General features: G+C 39.4%; 1 protein-coding gene across 11 annotated transcripts in view; it reads right to left on the bottom strand.

The window, feature by feature from the left end:
* LOC108052143 (protein madd-4) overlaps window positions 1-23,016 on the bottom strand; it is a 70,982-nt gene that overhangs the window by 21,473 nt on the left and 26,493 nt on the right. For all 11 annotated transcript variants that reach the window (XM_044459421.1, XM_044459426.1, XM_044459425.1 and 8 more), the window contains exons 4-12: window positions 15,518-15,628; window positions 15,114-15,445; window positions 13,601-13,775; window positions 10,913-11,057; window positions 6,790-6,919; window positions 5,035-5,137; window positions 4,756-4,851; window positions 2,550-2,768; window positions 2,209-2,495 (exon numbers count right to left, since the gene is read on the bottom strand). In XM_044459421.1, the coding sequence (XP_044315356.1) occupies window positions 2,209-2,495; window positions 2,550-2,768; window positions 4,756-4,851; window positions 5,035-5,137; window positions 6,790-6,919; window positions 10,913-11,057; window positions 13,601-13,775; window positions 15,114-15,445; window positions 15,518-15,628 (1,598 nt within the window). The remainder of the gene's footprint in view (window positions 1-2,208; window positions 2,496-2,549; window positions 2,769-4,755; window positions 4,852-5,034; window positions 5,138-6,789; window positions 6,920-10,912; window positions 11,058-13,600; window positions 13,776-15,113; window positions 15,446-15,517; window positions 15,629-23,016) is intronic.

Here is a 23,016-nt window from a genome sequence, read left to right on the forward strand (position 1 = left end):
GCTGCACGAGAAAAAATAATTACCAAGAAAGGTTATTAATGGTATTTCTTTATTTTGCGAAAAAGGAACTAGAGTTATAAATATTTTTTAAAAGATTTAAAAGTAACTTGGTAACTAGGAGCCGAATTCTAGAAAATTTAAATTAAGTTAAGACCCCCTTTGAAACATGCTTATATCGTGATAGATCAGTCTATTTCTGTTGTACTAGATATGTTGAACGTTTTTCTCTGTGTTGCTGCTGATTTCATAACCAATACGCCGAGTAGGCTAGGCGAGTGTTCAGAACTTTTTTTGCTCCTATCTTTTCTCCTTTTTTTTTTGTTTGTCTAGCTGGCTCGCTGCCATCGCCAATCTCTTCATGGCCTTTATTGTTGCCGCATCGGCTTCGGAGGCCAAGGTTCTAGTGGCGGCATCAAGACGCGACTTTATGGCGGCGCCAGGCTCGAATAGTTTCAGTTTAGTGGGCATCGCAACAACAAACCATCAAGAGAATTGTAAGGAGAATATAAGTTGAATGCCTTTTCAGCGGAATAAAAAGAGGCTTTTTGTAATTTTTTAGTCAACGGTCCATTAAGTCCAAAAGATATGAGTTTCTCAAGTCTCTATATTCAATTTTGTTGTTGCAATTTGATACTCCGGTCAATGCTCAATGGAACTTCTGCTGAATATGTAAAATAAAATAAACTCCGTTTGAATTATACATCACATAATTTAATATTTGGATGATAAACATTATTGTAAATAAACTACATTACAAATTAAGGATTGTCACCTTAATACACGGATATTTCCAAATTATATAAATCCTTATCCGTACTCTCATTATCATTCGACTTTCTATGCTATTTGGAAATTCGGTGAAATATCAAATATCTTTAATTACAAGCTGTACGGGTGTAAGTGAAAAGTCGAAAGAAGTGGATAGGGATTTCCAATCAGAGTGGTGATTTATTATTTGGGCTAAGTGTTCCCCACGCACCAATTATCCGATAAAATAACTTGGATTTGGCCACTCAATTCTAATGATTACATTTAGATTCATTTCGTTTGGTTCGCTTGTTAATTAAGGAGTACTTTCGCGTTAAAGTGTGTTCACGTTTTGATATGTTTGACCTGGCTTATCGGCGGAGTTTTTATCGTTTTCCAATAACAATGGTTTGGACACGTCAAAGCGGCACTTTTATTGTCATTAGGCGCACTTTGCCTTACTTAGAATCTACTCCGATTCCAAGTCGATACTTTCCTGAATCCTGCCCAAGGATGTGGGCCTGCGAGTTTGTCTAATAGCCCTAATTTTAGGTGTCGACAATGCCCAAGGCCCTTGTAATATGTCATGGAGAGGGCAATGTTGGTTGGTGTGTTGGCCAAGTACTCAAGCCAAGTCGATTCGGGTGGCAGCTAAGTGGGCAAAGATGGCGGTTAAGGACGCAGACCACCTCCGCACTAAAGAGCAAGATACGAAGAAGGAAGTGGCCGAAAAAGCCGAAGTCGTTCGCTGCCATAAAGATAGAGGGGCTCGAGTCAAAAGACTCTGGTGAGTCATGTCACAAGGGATTCGGCTAACCCCACCGAGGCATGACCTCAATTAAGGACTGACAATAAGTATTGAAACAAACGACAAGATACACTACCTTATTATGTAGGGGGAATCTGAAGAACATCAAAATGCGAATCAACAGAATAGAAACAATATTTTCAATTTTACTTCCTTGCGAAGCTTAGAAATAGTCTATTACAAAGTTCGTTTTAACACAAATATACAAACAATAATTAAATATTATCTTCAGGGGGAAACACTTGCTTAGTAATGCTAAAGTCCAACGGCCCTTTTATGTCTACAATCTTTCTTAAAGAAGTCCAAATATAGTTAAGGATTTTTCCTTTGCCTGTTTAAAAGCGTATCGCTTACCGTTTTGCAGTATTTACAGTTCAAAGACACAATGTTTATATGCAAATGCAACATGCGGTAAAAGGTGATGAGATAGAAACTTCGGTACAAAAATATTAATACGTTAAATCAAAATATTTCAAGTTTGTGCGATAGAATGAATTAGATAAATTTGAAATAATTTCCTAAAATGGCTATCCCATAAACCAGGTAAAAAAATCAAATCAAATCCTCTCGAATGTGATATAATCCAATTTCGCACGAAGGAATGTTCTTCAACAACTTCCCCTCCTTAATTCTAAGGAATCCGCCCTACTTACGTGGGATCCAATGAGGGCCCATCTGATCCGCCATTTCCTCGGTTATAATTACTATTCAAATTTGCGGTCATCAGACGCATGGTGCGCGGCTCATCTGGGGTTTCCTGCTGCAGTCGACTTTGTGTGCGATGGGCATAGCGCAAAGGTTGATCGGCATAGGACAGGCCCTCGCCGTCATCGGTATCCTGGCCAGATTCCAAGTCATCGATATCTTCGGCCTCATCGTCCACGTCCTCGTCATCGTCGTCGTCATCCACATCCGAGCTGTCCATCTGTCGCTCCGACCGCTAAAAAGGGAGTTTAAATTTCCGTTCCACCGTTGAAATCCTTGGCGGACTTACCTCGTTCAGCGACCGGCTGCTGCCCACGATGATGGTGCCACCACCTTTGTTCGCCGACCCACCGCCACCGCCTCCGCCTCCGCCGCAGTGGATGCCAATGGAGCACTGCTGCATGCTGCCCGGCTTGGTGAGTGGATCACATTTGGCACTCAGGCTGCCGTCTGTCGATTTGCATTCGACGCCTCGCATTTGTATTCCCTGTCCGCAGGAAACCGAGCACTGGGGGTTAGTGGGAGTAGAGTAGAGCATTCGTGAGCATTATAAATTATTTCAATACGTTCCCTTTTTGCTGTCATAAAAAGGCATTTGTTTGCACAAAGGATGAGCCGCAAAATGACAAAGTACGCTGCTCCTTCGCAAATGTTTCAAGTGATGCGGCTAAAAAACAAAATGGCAAACCCAACTGAGACTTTCTAACGTGCCACCCAAACGCACACACAGACATTAAGCCCCTTGCTTGCACGCATACAAATGCAAATTCTGATATTGTTTGTTTTTGCGTTTTGTCGTGCCCCGAGGCGTATGTGTAACGTTCCCAGCTTCATCTTCATTGTTTATTGGCTTTGCCCCACACCATCCTCTTCCCACAGCTTTAATGGCGCTTAATTTTGTGGCATACATTTTCTTATTGGACATAAGCGGCAACGTGTTTTTTAATGGGGGCACTTGGCCATCACTTTTCTCATTTCATAAGCATTATGAGAATTCATTTAAAATGTGTATAGTCGTGCTTTTCACAAAAGAGTTTGCAAACAAACAAAATGCAGAGAATGATGGCAAGGAAGATTTATTATATTTGTTTTAATTCATCAAGTTGTTAAAAGGCTTAAGGTAACTAGTTTCAACTATTTTTTTTCGTTTTGCAAAAACGTTAAAGTAAAATGGCCTTGGAGCTTTTATTTAAATAATGTAATGTAATGATAACTACAAAATACCAATTACGGTTTTTTACCTGATTTAATTAAATGGTTTTTTTCTCCTTAAACTAATTTAAAAAAAGGCAACACCTACATATATTCTATCCCAAGGCCCTAAGCATTATATTACCACTTTTAATCTATCGCAAAAATACCTTTAAGCCACCCCAAAACGTAAAATAACATCCAGAGGAAAAAAACTTAAGACGCCCATTCGGGCGTCTTAAGTCCCCACACATACACGTTTTCCACTGAAGAAGTAGGGGAACATTAATAAAGTTGCAGTTTAAATGAACAGCAACTAAAGTGGCGACTCAGTGTGAGTGGATCCATAGTTGGGAACTCGAATCGGGGGAGTGGGTGACCAGACAAACTAAGCGAGCACTCCGTCGACACCGCCACCCGTTGATTAAGTTGTAAGGCTAGGGCTATTACCCATTGCTAGGAGAGTGCCTCAGCCCTAACTCAGTCTCAGTCTCAGTCTCAGTCTCAGTCTAGCGGCTAGCAGCTTATTACGAGCCACCAAGTAAAGTAACGTCAAATGCGAAAAAAACCATCAAGGAAAGAGAATAATTCGGTCTATTTGAACTATGAATACTCTTACAGAACTTAGAAGGTTTTTAGTTCAAGCAATTTTGAGTCAATAAGGATTTCGAATAATCCTTTATTTAGGGATTCGAAATGAATCTGAACAAATGTATGGCAAAATAATGTTAACTAAATAAATTATTCTATAACCCTAACAAGGGCTTACAGTTTTAAAATGTATGTGAAGAAATTTCGAAAAAATAGGGACAAAATGTATTCACCATATATAAAATACATTTTGTAATACGTAATTTAAGTCTCAAATAAGATTTTTGAACACGAAAAAAAAAGGTATATATATTTAAAAAATCTGTTTCTAACATCAGTTACAGTTATTATTACAAAAAATCCAAGAAATCCCCTGCAGTGAATATAGATAAACCTTAGCCTAATTTCCTATGCTATTGAAACATTTTTGTATGCTTACAACAAAGTCCTAAAACCAACCACGCAAAATCGGTGCTACAAGGGCTATACCCCTGTGGCAGTCAGCGCTGGGGCAAACAAACAGCAGTGAGCCAGACATTTAGCTAAGTATACACAATGGGCCCAGACATAGCCTCGTCAACGAGCAACGTGCAACGTGCAACTTGCAAAGTCTACGTCTGGGTACTCCACTTTTTCTGGCCGCAGCGCAGAAAGTGCACGATTATTACACGACTGGCGGGGATGTGGGGGGTTGGGGGTGGCAAGGTACTTACACCGGTCCAGTCCTCGACCTCCCAATGCGGACACTCCTCGATAATGCAGGTCTCTTGTGTTGGCGGCTTGGGTGTGCGGCACATGATATCGGCGACCTGTCGGAGGGTGAGGGGAAGTGTGAGAAAACATGGCAATAATGTGTTGGGCTCCTCCCCGTTTCCGTATGCAAAATTAGCGGCGTTTAAAGCAGGCGGCACCGCAGGTAATAGCCAGCCACTTTTTCGGCCATCCTTTCAGCCACTTGGAGTGGTCCTCCTAGCTGCCACTTTAGCACTCACCCTCGTCTTGATGGCGTTCGACTCCTCCGCACAGACAACCATCCGCTCACGATACCCGTGGCCACATAGCCGACTGCAAGTGCTCCAATCGTCGGTTATCCAGCTGCGAATTTACAGAGGTTAAATGCAAGTGGTCAGTGGGCGTCTTTTGTGAATTAGCGGAACAGAAGATAAATGAATGGTAGCCAAAAGCAATGAGTGGTTTGTGCAAAGAAAACAATTTCACACGCTCTGAAATACGTTCGCCCTTAAAGTTCTTGCGGTTGGTTGTGAAAATAAATGCTCTGGCGAAAGGACCACAAAGGAATGCTATTGTTATTGGCTGTTAAGTAGTTGAACAGCGGTAAATCGTTGGCATCATTCGATGAACTGAACGATGCAGCTGGTTGGGAGAATAATTTTGCTGAAGTAAAAACAGCATTAAAGCTTTATTTTATTTCACTAACTAAAAGAGCATTTAAATTAAGAGTTTTTAAACTAGGTAAATAAAAGAATAATTGTTGAAAGTGGTGTAGGGGAAACATAAAAAAATAAAACCCGTTTCCAACAGGTTTTTAGTATTATTAATATTAGTATAATTTTTCTGTCTTCATATTTACCTATTAAGAGATTAATTTTTAAAAAGATAAGCCGAAAGGGGCGAAAACTTTTGAGTCTAGTTAGACAAAATCAAAAAAGTATAGACTTAAAACAAGAATTCTGTTCCTCGCCAAACGTCGGAAATTAGTATTCAAAGAAGGCCCTGGAAAATTGGAGCAAGTTTCACTTCCGTTCCGGATCGCTTTGGTTTTTGGGTTTGGCTCGCAAATGTCACCAAACGATAAATAAGCGTGAGTGTGCCAGTACGAAAAAAAGAAGAAGGACAAAGTAAGAAGGACGAAACGGGGACTTCGCCCCCAGCGACGTCCGCGTTCGTATCCTGGGCGATAATAGTGTGCCTGGGATGGCAATCAAAACGTGCGCACGATAACCAACGCCATTTGAATTGATAGCTGGCCAAGTCAGACACGGTAACCGATTTTTCACTGACACACAGTTTTAAGTCCCTCTTCACAAAATCAAAAATTCAAAAAAAAAAAAAAAAAGAAAACAAGAAATTGATAATTTTGCCTATTTTACCTATAACAAAATCTCAAAGTAGTTAGTTTGTTTTCAATTTAAGTATCTCCTTTTAATTAACATTAAGACCCACTTGTGTTTCCCTGATAAAACCCGCGTTAGAATAATATAGCGACTTAAAGATTTGCAGCGAAACTGCATATGACAATTGCAATTTTATATTCATGTTCCTAGCATTTTGAGATTCCCTATTTTAAAAAACCATTTGTAAATTTTGCTTCCTTGATTGACTTAAGAATGAAAAACCGAAAAAGACTTAAACTAGTGTGGCTAAGTACTTTTAGAATCCATCAGCCACATTCAACGCGTTGCACTGTGAAATCAAACAGAAGTTTTGTTCAAAGATAGATATATATTTTTTTAAATTTAATGAATTGGTTTTACTCGAATTTGTTCACTTACAAAAATAGCAATTGCTCCTTTAAGAAAAATATCAACAACATTATGACGAATGTAACTACGCAATATGTTTAAATATAGGCCTGACAGAACTACACATTCTTTCCAGTATAACTGCGGTTGCTTAGAGGAAATGTTTGGTGGAGTTGGAATGAGTGTGTGGGTAGCTTAGGCAACTGTGGTATCTGGTGGCTGAAGGCTGGCAGCCAGGCTCCGCAGGTACTCCGGAGTACTTACCGCGGAGGACAGCTGTGGGTATTACATTGCTCCACCGACGCCTCCGGGCGATTAGTTTGGCTGCAGAGCGAATCATCGACATCGGCGTTGGTTAGACGATTCCTGCATAAAGGTCGAGCCATTTTGTAACCTGAGGAGAACGAAAAACGAGTCAGAATATCAGTAGAGAAAAGAAAAGAATGTTAGTAAAGAGCAAAATTGGTTTCTGTTTTCATTTTTCCTTTTTTTTCTTTTTGAGCTGCATTTTAAAATCAATAAATGTCAGGAGCTGCTGAATTCGATTGGCGAAAAAGAGGGACAAGAGCACTTCTTGTGCAACTTTAATGTCACTTAAGGCACTTAAGGCTCTTAAGGCTGTCCCGTCAGTAAAATGGCAGAGATGGTTTCTATCTGAAGCAAACATTGCTGTAGGTATAGTTAGGGGAAAATAATAATAATAATAGAGTAGTAAATACAATAGTAACCCATGTTAATATGAAATCAAGCCTCCTTACACAAAAATAACAAAATTTACCTTTGTGTATTATTATTTTATAATAATAAAACCAATGTTCAGAAGGTACTTTAATTTTAAATTGTTGTAAAAATGCATATTTTAGATTTATTTAAGAAAAAACTCTTTAATGCTAAGAGCATCCTAGCTCGTGCACTAAGCGACTTCTATAAAATCCCAAAAGAAACTGCCAAATCAATTTCTCAGATTTAAATGTAAGCTGCTAGCTAGAGAAAAACGGGGATGTGGAGGGTGATGATTCCAAAAGCGCAACCGGAAATTGGCAGATGGCAAAATGCAGCTAGCAAAGGATGAGGACCAAAGTGGGTTGTTAAGGAGGTTAGAAGGAGCAGAGGCGAAGGAGTCGCACAATGCATAACGTCATAACGATCTGTCAGTTTGAAAAATCGCTGGAAGCTTCTAACCCTCGGATACGTTCTGGTGTCCTTGCCTTCGATTTCGGTATAAATACTCCCTCGGTGAGCAGCTGTGACGCTGATTTTCAGCTATTGAATTTCGCTTATAAGCTTCATCACCAGTGTATGTGGCTGGGTGCCATGGCAATGTCGTCGTCATGGAGCTGACTGCGTATTCATGACACAATTGGCTTAAGGCAATTGGTAATATCCTCTCATGGCATTTACGTCAGTTGTCGAAACCCAAAGAGAAGTCATCTCCAGCGTCAGACTGCATTCTTGTGGGATGGCGACAGGAATGTGCGTGGCGCAAAACCAGGACACGAGCAAAAAACGGACCATGACCCAGTGAATTTGTAACGCTCACAGTCTGTCAGCCTTGAGCTTTTGAAAGCCCCGAATCCCTGATTTCTACCATCCATCCTTACCCCTGATATTATTCGCTTATATAGAGCCACTCAGGAGTAAGAACTGTCTTCAAAACGGAGCGTTAAACTTACATTTATAAATAAAGCTATTAAATACCGGAATTTTTGGAAAACCATGAACAATTTATTCGATTCCTTACAATCTTCTCCTTTCACATATCCAACCCTTCATTTTTGTTTATTTGTATATATAATTGTATTTATTTTTACTGTGAACTTGGATTTTGCCACCCAGTACAGGATAGACTTCTTTCGCATTATAGATACAAAAGAGTATGTTTCTTGCAATTAAAAAAAAATCTAGTTATTACTAGCTGATTAGATGATTCTCTGTTAATTATATAACTATTTCAACAGCATCTGTATCCAAATATACTGAAACCCGGTTGTCAATACCAATTCGAATGTCTACAAAAAGTAAATTAAATAAAGATTAAGTGTTTTCAATTCAGAACAACCCCCGTTAAACATCTCAGCAGGAGTGAGTTGTGAAAAAATTGAGAACAATCCAAAGTTTTTGCAACAGACAGTTGGAACTCCTGTCACGTACATGAAAACTGCAATTGTCCAACTGCGAAACTACCCAACCAAATATGTATAATTGAGTATAATTGATTTCGTGAATTATGTGCATTATATACCCCAAGAGGGGCACCGAGTAAAAGCATTTCGATGTTCATAACAAAAAACCCCACTATTAAATCGGTTTGGCCTGAGTCGGACCCCACTAGTGACCATTAAATAGAGGGTTGTTTATTGGGAGCTGGGAAGACCCCAAAGAGACAATGGATAGTGCACTGCAGTGCCATTGACATTTAACTGACATCTAAAAACTAAACACAGACAGACACATTGAAATGTAATTACAGACGCGTCTAATCTACATTGAGTAGGTCACTGGGGTTAAAGACGACCGCCCTGAGCGATACTACAGTTAAAACTGAAGGAGGAAGCTACAAATTGATTTTGCTATTTGTCTCCGGATAATGCTTGAGTAAACGTCTGGCCAAACCATCCTTCGGCAACTCCGACTGGCACTTAGCCAAAGCAAAGGACAGCTAATCTCTGACAGGCTAATGGCCGGGAAAAGCCGAACCAAAAAATTATTAAATATTTATGGGACATTTGAACGTCTAAGCGAATAAAAGTATAATGAACCGACTAAAACTTGACTTGACTGGGCGGAAACCGATAATATTTGCCATGGAATATACGGTTGCGTGTTTGAATATTTCAAAATAAAATTCAATTGATTTTTAGTCTCCCCCAATATTTGACAATCAAAATTTATTTATCTCTCTTTAGTGAAAGGAGTTAAGTCGGTGCCGTTAAAATCATGGCGAATTTAAATAATTTCTGACGAATAGCAGTTTTGTGCTTAATAGGAAATATAAGCAATTAACAAATTCCTTCTTGTGAATATTTATCAAATTGTCATAGTTAATTCCGTCTATTTTTTCCGACGGCAACAAAGCATGGCTATAACGTATTAATTAGAGTACCTATTAACTGACTGTTTGCAAACACCTTTACATGATGAAGTTCCCGAGCATGTTTTTGAGCAGAAATACCTTCATTTATTAGTTTTCGTACCTACATATGCTCTTCAACGTCAAGTTTTATTACCTTGTGCCTCATCGCGGTGCACTCTAGAACCAAACTTTCAACTTAACTTAGGAAAGGCACTCTGGCATCTTAATCGACAAACTTTAGTTTCAAATATATTATATCCCCTGGTCTATTAATCATATACAGGTGGCAACAATGAAGAACGAAATAAATTCAGTTTTCAACAACCATTTTTCTTGCCTCTCGATTACCATGCAAACATTCAATCGAAACGAATACCAATTCAATGACAATAAATGAGCACGACAAATAGGAGACTCCTGCACACACACTTTCGTAGGCAGGGACAAAATAAATTTGAATGTACTTTTCGGAAGAGGTAAAACTGGGGAGTAGCGATTACAAACGATAGTCAAGCACGCCACGAATTCCAATCACACATTCCTCTTGTTTATTTACACTAAGGATAGCAAAGACAGACGGTCATCGGTGAAAATAGAGAGTAGTAGAAGGAAACTCTAAGAATAAATAAAAAATAAAATATAGAATGTTCCTTGGCTCAGCTCATTATTCTAAAAACAAAATAAAATAAAATCAATCTATTTATCAGGAATGTTTCAAAAATCTCTAAAGATTTCGGTACGGTTTGTCATTCCAGAATTGGTTTTATAATCCTTCTTGCTTGGCCCAAATTGTCTTCTTAAATGTTGAAGAGGATTATTTCACTAGACAACGGGATTTGAGTTTTAATAAGCCAATTGGCTTTCTAACGAATTCACAAATGTAATAAAGCGCTTTAGGAAGTAATTAAAACAAGAAATGAAGCAAAGTTACAAAACGACTACATTTCGATTTTTATACCTACTTACATATACTACCTTGTTTATTTTGTGCTGCATTTTGCCAAGTTTCTATGGCAGCTATATGATATTGGTGTCCGATTTTGACAAAACTAAAGGCGTAATTCTGATATAGTAAATTATTTGTATATCTCAAAGTAATATTTTGATAAATAGAAAAACAAGAAAATAAAAATTTGTTTTCAGTTTTTATAATTTTTTTTTTTAATGAAGATATGTGATATACATGTCCGATTTTAATTTTAATTTTTTTATTTTTAATTATAGGGTCGGAAATGTGTCATTCAATGCGTGGCAAATTTTTGACTAAACATATAATACCCTCAGCAAGGCAGGTAAAATAAGGATTGAACTTACCACCGCCGCAGGTGGCGGAGCACTGCGACATCGGTGCCATCTCCCAATAATAAAGTGGTTGGGAGCAGGAGTTTCCATCGCCGCCGCAAACGCCGCAGCCGTCGATTTTCTTCGTCGAGCCGATTTTCAAGTCGCAGCCAACGCGCTGGAAAGAGATGACAAGCCACTGGCGTTAGAACGTGATAGGCACAGTTAAAGACAAAAGCCCAAATAACAATGGCTCCGTAAATAAAGTGTAAATCAACTGTTAGCGGTATCAATAGCATAACACACAAAAACAAACGAGAATCGTAAATAAAATGTGGAAATCAATGAGAAAGGATCCATGCTTAAGGCTTTAGCTTAGGCAAGACTAGATAGGAATACGAAAAATGGGGCATTATTTTGTTATTTACACCGGTGTTCCATGGTCTATGAGGCTATCAATTCTTAGAGTTTTTATGGAATTAAACGGCGGATTGTTCGGCCGATTGATTGATTAAAATGTGACTGGAAAGTTTTTACCGGAACAAGTTTTTCTCCCTATAACGTCCAAAGTTTAAAACCGAGCAGCACCCGCTTATTACAGCTTAAAAACTAACTGACATATTTTTAATTTAAGCTCTAAAAAGAAGGGAAATTAAGGCCCATGGTTTTCAGCACGGAGAAGATCTCACACAGACATCCAGTTTTTGGATTTGTTAGAATATGTGCTACTTTCTGCCGGCTTTCTGTTTGCCGGTTGATATGAGTATGTAATACGCAAGGCAAAAAAGCAAAGTCAAAGCACGCGGCTCGCATAACAAGCCGCCAAACAGGCCCAGGCCTTTCGATTTATTTATACCAGATATAATACCTATATACAAATATATACGTATCCACATACAGAATGCCTCTGGCAGCTGCACACCCCCTATTTGGCGACAAATAAAAAACAACGTAAACCGCATGACATATTGGCGTTTATTACAACAAATTGGGGTGACGATTTGGCGGCGTTTCAGCGCAGCAAGAAACTAGACGAAACTTGGATAAGATGCCGTACTCCCACAGCCCACAGCACACACGTCTGTAAGTACGTATGTATATAGCAACCCGCTGGAACTGAAACTGAACCGAAACTCAAACAGACAAGTCGAGTGGGAAACCCCTCAGGCTGAACCCAAGTTTTGTCAGCGCGGCTGCGGCTGTCGCCAACTTCGTTTGACATTATTGTAGTTGTAATCCTGCCAAGGAAAGGCAGACATTGCTGGCACTGCAGGCTGACGAGGTTTGCCCGAAGATCTCTTCATCAATTTAATAATTTTGCTTTTCAGAAAAAGCTAAAATATAAAATATATATTGTCACTTAAACATAGGCGAACTATTGACTATTGGTTTGAAAAACTGGCTTTGTGAAGCAGTACTTAAGTTTCGTACATGAAAAACATCTTACAGTTGATCACAGTATAAGTAATGTAGGAGGCCATAGAAATACTTGATTTTAACGTCAATTTTATAAAACGACGATTAACTGTGGATGATCCCAGCAGACCCAGTACAATAGGAACTCCTTTTTCCAGAAAATGTCATTGCCTTTAAAATGCGATTTTCTCAAATCCTTGTTTTGCAACACATCGAACCTCATCTAAAAATGATCCGGTATAAAACAATTTTCGAATAAAAACTTTGCTGTATTATAAATTATTTCTTCAAAATTTATGGTTTTTTTTGAGGGGTCTAAATGGGAACCGGCAGATAGTATGATGAGTATTAACTAAATAGTTTCAATATAAAACTTTTGATATTAAAATAGCACCACAGAATACATACGGAAATTCGTTGGTGTGGAAATAAATCAGCTCTTTTACGCTTTTTAGATTTATTTTGAGTCAAGATTAAAATAAAGTTGTTGTGCCTGAAATAATGAAATTAATTCTAAACGAAAACAAACAGAAACTAAACTTCTTATTGAAAATATACTTGTCCAAAAAATACCGTCACACTCTCTCATCATGATTTTTCAGATTTTTAAATTTATTTTGAGTAAAGATTAAAATAAAGTTATTGGACATAAAATAATGAAATTAATTCTAAGCGAAAACAAACCGAAACTAAACTTCTTATTGAAAAGAAACGTGTCCAAAAAATACCTTCACACTCTCTCATCATCATTTTTCAGCCACCCCTCGGCACCCATGTCAACATATAGTAGCATACTTTGCAGCGCTCTTCGTGGCCCAGGGAGCAGTTTTTGATGCCGCTCTACTCGTTGCCTTCCCGCTGCCTTCCTGTTGCCCTGGGGCACGCTTTATTGGCATTTCAATAGTTGACTTTTGACGGCAGCAACAGCAGTAGGAACTGTGGCAGAACAACCTGCCAGCCACGCCCACCCCCTTCGCCAGCCCACTTCATGATTTATTTATGCGCCCGAGCATAATGATACAAAGGCGCTTGTGTTATGCAATCTACATACATATACATATGCTTAACGCTCTCCCGTCGAGCCCCGCAGTGAAAGTAGCTTTTGTTTTTGCCCCTTCGGGCTTTTGCCAATGCCCAAGCCTACCTCCATTCCAAAATTGTGGACGTAATTTATCATATTTCGCCATGCCGATGGGGAGTAGCTGAAGTGGAAGGGACGGTTTGAACAGGAAGGAGATTGGGGAAAAGAAACACCCACCCCCGAGGATTCTTGTTTTCCCCGAACTTTGCCCAAATAGGACTCACCTGACATTTTCCTTGGATGCACATATCCAGGCTGCCGGAACGACAGCGAGTTCCATCTTGGACCCTTGCCGACAACTGCACAATGACGCTCTGCTCGTCGTAATGCTCCGCCTCCTCGGCATTCCCTCCTCCCGTCTCACGGGATATGTCTTCGATGAGATGCGCCGGATGTCCCCTGCGGATGGAGAATATTTTTAGCATCGGGATTATTCATGAAATTAATGCAAATTTTGGCATGGATTGGATTGGATTGGATTAAATAAGAACAAAGTTTAAATATCTTAATAATACAACAAAAGTAAAATAACCTAGATTATTATTACGTACTTTGTTTTAGGCTAATGTTTAAAGGTTCTGCTGTAAATTAATTCTGAACGGAAAGTTGTTAAAGACACTTAAATGTGTGTAAACATTAAAAAAGATTAAAGTTAACCCCGGTCGTTTCCACAAAAAAATGAAAATTCAGAACGCAAAACAAAAACACGACCGTTCACTGTGAAGAGCGAAATATGTAAATTTATGATAGAAGAAAATTACTTTTCCAAAAATGCTCACTTAAAATTTAAAATATCTTAAGATCTTACTTACTTACTTACTTAAATAAAAACATTTTACTCAATCTAAAAGTCTTCACAAAACTACATACATCGTCTAGTCCTCCCTTTTAGATATCATCCTCTAAAAATTTCTTCCTCCCCGATTGCATTTGCAACTAAATTGTAGAAATTTAAAGCTTAGCAAATGATTTATTTCGCCCTCATGTGGGCAAAAAAAAACAAATAAAAGAAGAAACCCAAACGGATTAACCACAGAAACTGGAAACCGCAGAAACCTAAACCCAAACTCGGCTGTCACTAATTTGAACCGCAAAAAGGGAAAAATGCTACAGGATAAAAATAGAAAAAGGACCAACAGCTTTTTTATTGTGGCTAAATGAGAAACCGAATCGAAATCAGTGCCAACTAAAACGCAGGACCTAAATGGAAGCCACTTGAAGCAACACCGCATGGCTGGCAAAACGGAAAGCCTGATGAATAATGAGCTCACATCCGACTGGACCAGCTGCAACATAGTACGATTTGGTGTGGCAGTGATTTTTCTGTGCAACAAGCCACACTTATAAAAAGAATTCAAATTTTTCAAAGTGTCTGCAGTATATGAACTAAAAACATAAATAAAGTAATAATAGATATTCTCATGCATGTCATGGAAAAATAATTTCCATCAAAACAGTAAGAAAATTCTGTTGCTTTAGAAAAATTGAATAAAGAAATTAATTAAGAAAACTTTCAATTACTTTACAATATTATATACACCATGTTGACAAAAGAAAAAGTTCCTAACTAAATTTTTCATTTCGTAGGTGTTCGATTCAAATGAAAACTGAGCTAAAGGCAAGGGTTTTATCTTAAAAACAACTTATTAAAAATAAACTCATTTCCGGTAAATCCAATTCAAAAACGAACTTATAGTTTTTACGAGTGCATTTTCCCAGCCGCCCACCCACACTCACCTGCATGTGAGAGCACAGGGCTCGACGTAATCGTAGTGCGGAGTCCACTTGTACAGGGTGCCGTCGTAGGGGACATCGTTGTATGCGGCACATTGGCTGGAGCGGAAGTCCTGCTGCTCTGGACACGGCTGCATGTTGCAGATGCGATAGCGGGCGCTTTCGCCGCGGCAGCTGCCTGGGCTGCCGTTGCCGCACCTGCGCATCTGTTGCATGATGCCTCCATCGCAGGTGCGCGAGCAGGTCGACCAGTCCGACCAACTTGACCACTGGCCGGCTCCACTGCCTCCTCCTCCTCCTCCTCCTGCACTCTGACCCTTCGCCCGCTTCTGTTGCTGCAAATGGGCAGTTGCATTTGGGGGCTTAATATGCCGTGCTTTGGCGAATGAAAAGCCCAGGCTACTTACTTCCAGTTCATTTTCTAAGTCGGATGCCGTATTCCAAGTGTCGTCGAATGCTTGACTCGCATTCAGCTTCTTCGCCCAGGCTGCGCGTGTGTCCAATAGGCAAAGAGTGGTCTGAAATTAGTCGAAATGGTTGAATTACGAGATTAGTGATTAAGTGAAAGCTACTAGAATGCTTGATGGCTATGAAACTATTAAAAAAGGATACTTTTTGGAGTTAAAAGTCAAGAGCTGGTAATTTTCTGCAAGAAACATTGTTATAAAAGTATTTCTTGCTTGAACAAATTTCAATGTTTTTGTTCCTCGTATTCGTATACATTAAATTGGTTAATACATACAAATTAATACATTTTTTCTTGAGTTTTCATTTTTAAGAATTTTGAAATCAAGCGACATAACTTTTTTTCATCACCATAAAACCGACAGTTTTTTTATTTTGTAATTTATTATAAGTGAAGTCAATTTTACTGACTACAACTCCTAGTTAAACTGCCGCATTCTCAAATTAATTCCTCACTCAATTACCACTCCATCAGACCCACTTAGAAAACTATATAGTACGTGGCATACAGCCAACTTGAGCCCAATAACGCGATCCAAAGTATGTCACATATTTGACATTTAGGGTTCAGGCCCCACAGAAAGCTCTCGCATTGATATAAATTGTTTTCTTTCGCACGCGCCGTTCCCGTTGGTCACGTTAACAATTTGCATTTCGGCGTTCTGCCTTTGGTTTCCTGTTTTTCATTTAGAAGACATATTAACTCAGGGACACGCATCACGTCCTTGTACAAATAGAAGGCTAGGTATTGAAAGCAATCTCGCTACTGAATACCGAACAGTGGGTATTAAATAACGAAAATTACCAATACAACTAACTTTTATAGTTATTAAACTAAGTCGATCATTTACTCGAAATAAATTGAATGGCTAAAAAAGTGCTACAAAATCTTATAAAACTGTATCCAAAAACAAAAAGACGTTTCTGGTTTTCATATTGTAAATACTATGTTCCTAAAACCCAGCTTGATTTGTTATTTTTTTTTATAATGTTATTAAAATGTTATTAAATGACAGTCTAAAGAAAGATTTTAGTCTAAGAGTTTGACACCCAAATAAATTAGATTCTAGCTCAATAATAAACATGAGGACGACAAAAAAAATACAGCAAAAGTTTAAAAACATATTTCATATTTTAGGGTAGCTTACTTTTAGTATTACAGAATATTTTGTCGGTCTCTCATGTCGTTTTTAAAGTTTTGAACTTTATTCCGAAAAATCATTCAATTTGCCCATAGTGACATTTCGTTTGTCAAGGGTTCAGGGAAAAAGGCACCACACGTTATCTTCTCCTGCTGTTGCCGCTGCTTTATGGCGTGTAGCGATATGTACACGTACTTCAATTTACCCAAAACTACTTACTTATACATATATAGTCTGGGAAACTACACGCAATCACGGCTTTGAACTTCTGCGACTTAACAAGTGTGTAAGTGTTTATCACAGGAAGCAGATTGCATAAAGTTTTAAAGTGTTTGGAAACATGAAATTGGGACGGATTTTTTTGCTGATTAATACGATATCCTTACTAAGCTAATAATGGTTTCCTAAAAATATAACATTTAGTTACTAAATAAATAACCTATCGTTACACGAAAAGTAAAGAGCAGTTCGGGGGTAGCAATTTTATGGGGAAGTTTTAATTGTTAATAGCTAATTAAATGAATTTCATTAAATAATTTTAAATCAAAAAGCCCGAAGAAATTAATAAATACAATCTGTTCTTGGGAAATCTTTGAATTAATGCTTCACCCCAAATTTTTCAAACTCGCAAAATATGTCGTGTTATCTTAATGGACTACTAAAGAAATTGAAAGTTACAAAAAATCACAGTCTCAAGCGAGAACTGACAACTTTTAAAGAACTCTTAATATTTATACAAGTATATGTAAACAATTTCAGAGTTGTGGGGGCCAGAAAAGAGTTGAAGACAAATTTTGACCGAAATTGTGTAAGACATACAAAGTCGAGTATGCCTCGAAACTAAAGGCAGAGTATAGGGCAAGCAAGTCTCGAACGCACTCTCCTTAGTACAGTCGACCAAGCGGGAATAAGTAAAAAGAAGGAAAAGAGAAAATCAAGACTTTGGTAAAATTCCGCTGAAGTTTGACAACGTCGCGTTACCCAGGGAGACGAGTATCAGCTAGCTAGATCACTCACTCGTATGAGCGTACTCGCATAGTGTGTTCTCGCTCGCGCAACACCGATAGTGCGTAGAGAAGGAAATGTGAATGAGAACTGGAAGGATTCCGTTACTCTAAGCTTAGCGACGATGCGTCGATGCAGACGGCAACGCGTGCCAAAGCGTTCACTTCATTTCAAATCGTCAAAGAAGACGCACGTTAACGCTGCGCTAGCCAAAGTGTTTCATAGAGAGAGCTGTACAACTTGTGACTGTGAAGAATTACTTATAATTAACTACAAATAACCTAGCGTGCTTTGGACCAGCGACAGGTAAATACCAGTAATACGATCAGGTCAGTTGAGTGAGTTGTTATTTAGTTGCAGTAGGCCAAGAATACTACGGGAGTGTACGTCAAGCCGGCCAGTGAGACAGGGTTTTCCCAGACTGGTCGGTAGGCAAAAAGGGAGGATCTGCGATTTTTGACAAACAGACTGCGCGACTCCAAAGCGAAAAGCGAGCCACGCGCGGCACCCCTACAGACTGCGCGACTCCAAAGCGAAAAGCGAGCCACGCGCGGCACCCCTACAGACTGCGCGACTCCAAAGCGAAAAGCGAGCCACGTGCGGCCATGAAGATCTAGGATCAGCCAAAATTTTCCAAGGTTATTGAGCTAACTGCAATCTCATAGCCTCACCAGCGCACGCCACGTGCGGCCACGAAGATGTAGAATCATCCAGAACTTTGGAAGGTTATTGAGCTAACTGTGATCTCATAACCTCACCAACGCACGCCACGTGCGGCCAGACTACATAAAAGGAGAAGAGGCGCCAAACGAGCGGCCACGATATAACTCCCCTAATGCGACAGAAGTAAAGAAAGAAGGCGTGATCACTCTAGGCGATCATGCTTCAGCACCACTAGGAGAAGAGCCGGAGAAACCTGGGATACCATGCATGTAGAGCGCTATCCACGAACAGTATCCAAAGGAAGGTCACAGGAATGAGATTTGAGATTTAAAGACGTGATGTGACAATTTCAATTAATTAAATATTTTTATATATATATATAGATATTAGGAACTTGATTGGACGATCTAAATTTGAGTTCGTCAGTAATTGGTAGAGTCATTTGTAAATTCCAATCGTGCAAACCACACACGCTCGTTCCATCAGGAAATCATATTTTCTAATATCTTTGCATGGAGTAATCAACTACAGCATCTTCGATGGGCCCAACGAATCTGCTTCTACGGAATCGTACGTAAGTCAAACAGAAACTTGATATTATATTTCCTGACTGATATATTTGGGGATAAGCATGTGTGTGTCGATGCGAAGGATAGGATGTTTGCGAATGCATTAAGTTTGTATTTTATAGTCTTTTTCTAATATAATTATATCAATAAGGAAAACCATATATATATATAAAAGTAATGACGTAGCTTGAATGAGAAACCATTGATTTAAAATGACAGAACGCACTAAAGGCGCGAAAAGTAATATTTTGTTTGATAAAGTAAACTTTGAATGGAAATACAATGATGTCTAAATAACTTGAGATTCCTAGGTCCATTGCTTGGATTATAATGCTGCTGTTACATAGATTTAATAAGTAAATATGTAAATAAATTGAACAAGGGATAACCGCAAAATTTATCACGTGTTATCAAGGTAGGGAGGGTATAGAACGGGGAGTGAATAACACCTAGCTTCCCCGAACTCTTATTATGTTGTTTGATCCGCTTAGCCTTCACAGTCCGTCCGCTTGTAAAAATGTCCGTTCACATCCTTGATTTGTTTGGAACCTGTTAGAGTACCGCTTAGTGCACTTAAAACTTTCTTTATTTGTGGGACAGTGTACATCATATAGAGGACGAGGAAAGAACCCCACCCCATCCGACGAGTTTAGTACCGAGCAACGCTAGAAGTGCACGACTCCGAATCCTCTATACACTGGATGGTCCGTACCTCCGGTGCTGTCTACTACATAAAATATAAGAAATGGCGCCCAACGTGGGGCTTCGAGGAGCTTAATTTCAATCGAAAAGTATTTGAGGCAGTCTAGTTTCACTTACGAAAGCCCTAGGTACCGAAACCACCAAGAAGTTCGTAAATTTCATAGTGCAGGACGCTAGGTGAAGCTTTAGCCTCACGATATTGCTTTAGTAAATTTTAGTATTTTGTTAGTAGATTCAGCTTAAGCTTAATTTTGTTTTCCTTGTTGTTTGAGGCTCACTAGAAATTTGATGTCTGGAACTGCGACCGCAGTCCGAGAACTTACGGACTGGGACGACCGCACAAATCTAGGGACCAGCGCAATAAGTAGAATTCAAAATTAACATGAGTCAGAAATTTTCTGTGGATAAAGGTGAAGAGAACTAGGTTTCTAGGAATTGCGATTGTATTTCGAGTCTTTACGGAATAGTCGACCAGAGCCAACCGTTCACTTTATACCTCGTTTTCAGCAATTTTTCGTTTAACTTGTTTTAGAAAGCTGGTAGTCTGTTCTAGGAAATGCAAAGCATTGGAGAAACTTCGATCTTTGACCAGAATAAGAAACGCCACTTGAGAGACAAGAGTTCAAAAGTATTTTGATTTAATTAAATTATTGTTTTCGGCTAAAGATCAAGGAACATTTAAGAGTTTATTTATGTAACATGCAAGCAGTTGTAAAACCAAGCATGGACCAAAATTAATATATTTTATTTTGAAGTTTTGAAAAATTTGTGAGTAAAAAAAAAAATGTCAGTACGTCACAGCAATCTCGATCTTTCGATCGCTGTGGATACCGAGATAATATCGTGTACAATTTGTACTCAGCCATTAATCGCGAACGATTTAACAGCGTCAACACCATGTGGTCACACATTCCACCACCAGTGTATCAGAGATTATGTGCTGGAGTCAAATGTATGCCCTATTTGCAACCATGGATGTACGGTACAACAATTATCCTTGTCGAACAACAACCTGTTAGCAGAATTGTCAGCTGCTGAAGGGAGGACAGGAGAAGTTAATGTAGCAAACAATAACTTACCGGCCAGCAGGAACGCGAATAGGGGCAGAACAGGAGGTAGAAGAGGTAGAAATGCAGGACATCAGAGAGGTACAGCACCCAGTACCGGAATGACACTTAGATCCAACCGAAACCAACCAGTGGTAGAGACTTCCAGGACAGAGAATTTGGAGGAGATAGACAGAGTAGTTCGTACGGCAATACAAGCGCAGCAGCAAAGCCTTAGACAAGAACTGTCTGAGCTAATTAGGTCGCAGATAGCAAGCCTACAAATTGGTAGTTCAGTTCAAACTCCAAATCGGAGGATGACAGAGAATCAGGGACCAGCAGAAGCTCATTCTGCAGGAACTGTGTATCAGGACATTCGTCTAAATACTCAGCGTGTAGATAGATCGCTTTCTTCGATACAGCCAGATAAGGTGCCGAATATTATTCAAAGCTGGCACATCAAGTTTGATGGATCCAAGGACGGTTTACAAGCTGAGGAATTTCTTTATCGAATACAAGCATTGGCTCAACAGAATTTAAATGGAGATCGTCAACTTTGCGATAACTTACATTTATTTTTCGTCGGCAAAGCTAGTGAATGGTACTGGAGATTTCACCGAATGTATCGTCAATTTAATTGGGTAGAATTTTGCAGAGAATTTCGGAACAAGTTTAAAGAGAGTGATACGGATATGGATATTTGGGAATCCATAAACAGCAGGCGTCAAGCAGATAAAGAACCATTTGAGGAATACCAATTTCAAGTGGAAAAGCTAGTTGCTCGCCTGGGCAATCCACTCTCAGAAGAATCGTTAGTTAGACTTCTCATACGACATGCGAAGCCATCTCTTCAGTATGAACTTATGCATTTACGCATAAACACCTTAGCCAGTCTTAGAGAAGAAATCAGGACTCACGAGCAGTTTTGCAAGCAAGTGAAAGCTCAACCAGTAAAGGGTAGCCTTCAGTCACGCGCGTTTGTCTCTCAGATAGAGTCGGATCGTGGAGACAGCGAGGCAGCTGAAATAGCCGCGATACGCAGGCAATTTAAGTGTTGGAATTGTGATCAGCTTGGACATCGTTTTGATGATTGTCTTGAAGTTCGTACTATCTTTTGCTATGGATGTGGGATGAAGAACACCTACAAGCCCAAATGCCAAAAGTGCAACCCTTCGGAAAACTATCTGATGGATGCGCCGGTCAAAAACCACGCGTCGCATCCGAGGCAGTAAAATCCGATAGTGGTACCCAGACCGAACCATACGTAGAAATAAACCCAGATATGTCTTATAAACTACCTGATGGAGCAGCATCGGTTATCGCTGATCACTTACAACCGTATCATGTTAGAGCAGCGAAGTATGCAGATGCGAGGAAACGAATCTTTGGAGACGTTAGTTCTTGTGATTTTATTGAGAAAACCAGACGTTCAACGGATCGGATGCGTAGATTCTGGAAGAAGGTTAGAGGAAACCGAAAGAAGTTGATTTCCGCAATTTTTATGAACTCTGACAGTCGACTTTATACGGATATAAATATTGGTAATCATCAATATGTAGCTCTGTTGGACTCAGGCGCGTCCATAAGTTGCATCGGTGGCGCAGCCGCTAAAGAATTAGGGCAGCATCCAAAAGTAAGCAAGTGTTCCGGCAGAATTCGAACCGCAAACAACGCCGAATGTTCAGTTGAAGGAAAGCTTGAGTGTGAAATTAGCTACCGCGAATTTACGAAGCCGGTAGAGTTTTTTATAATCCCAGATCTCAAACAAGACGTATATCTTGGGATAGATTTCTGGCGTGACTTCGGCTTACTCAGTAAAATAGTCGATGACAAACAAGCAGTCTTAGAGCTAGATGTAGGCCGAGAAGACGACACTGTGGAAATGCCCAACGTGCATTTATTGTCAGTAGGACAGAAAGAAAAACTAGATGCAGTTATTGCCAAGTTACCGTCTTACGAAAAGGATGGACTTGGTCGAACTCATTTAATGGAACATTGTATCGATGTTGCTAACGCAAAACCAGTTAAGCAACGCCACTGGCCAATTTCACCAGCCAAAGAAAATCTAATGTTTTCTGAGTTAGAAAGTATGCTAGCGTTAGGCGTGATCGAAGAGTCTAAAAGCCCATGGAGCAGCAACTGTGTTCTTGTCAAGAAAGAAACAAAGGTTCGCTTATGTCTCGATTCCAGAGAGGTGAATAAGCTAACTGTAAAAGATGCTTACCCACTACCTCATATAGATGGGATACTAAGTCGATTACCTCCTGCACGCTTCATCACTGGTCTCGATATGAAACACGCATTCTGGCAAATA

The sequence above is a fragment of the Drosophila rhopaloa genome, unplaced genomic scaffold (assembly GCF_018152115.1).
Source record: "Drosophila rhopaloa isolate 14029-0021.01 unplaced genomic scaffold, ASM1815211v1 contig_2, whole genome shotgun sequence".
NCBI lineage: Eukaryota > Metazoa > Arthropoda > Insecta > Diptera > Drosophilidae > Drosophila > Drosophila rhopaloa.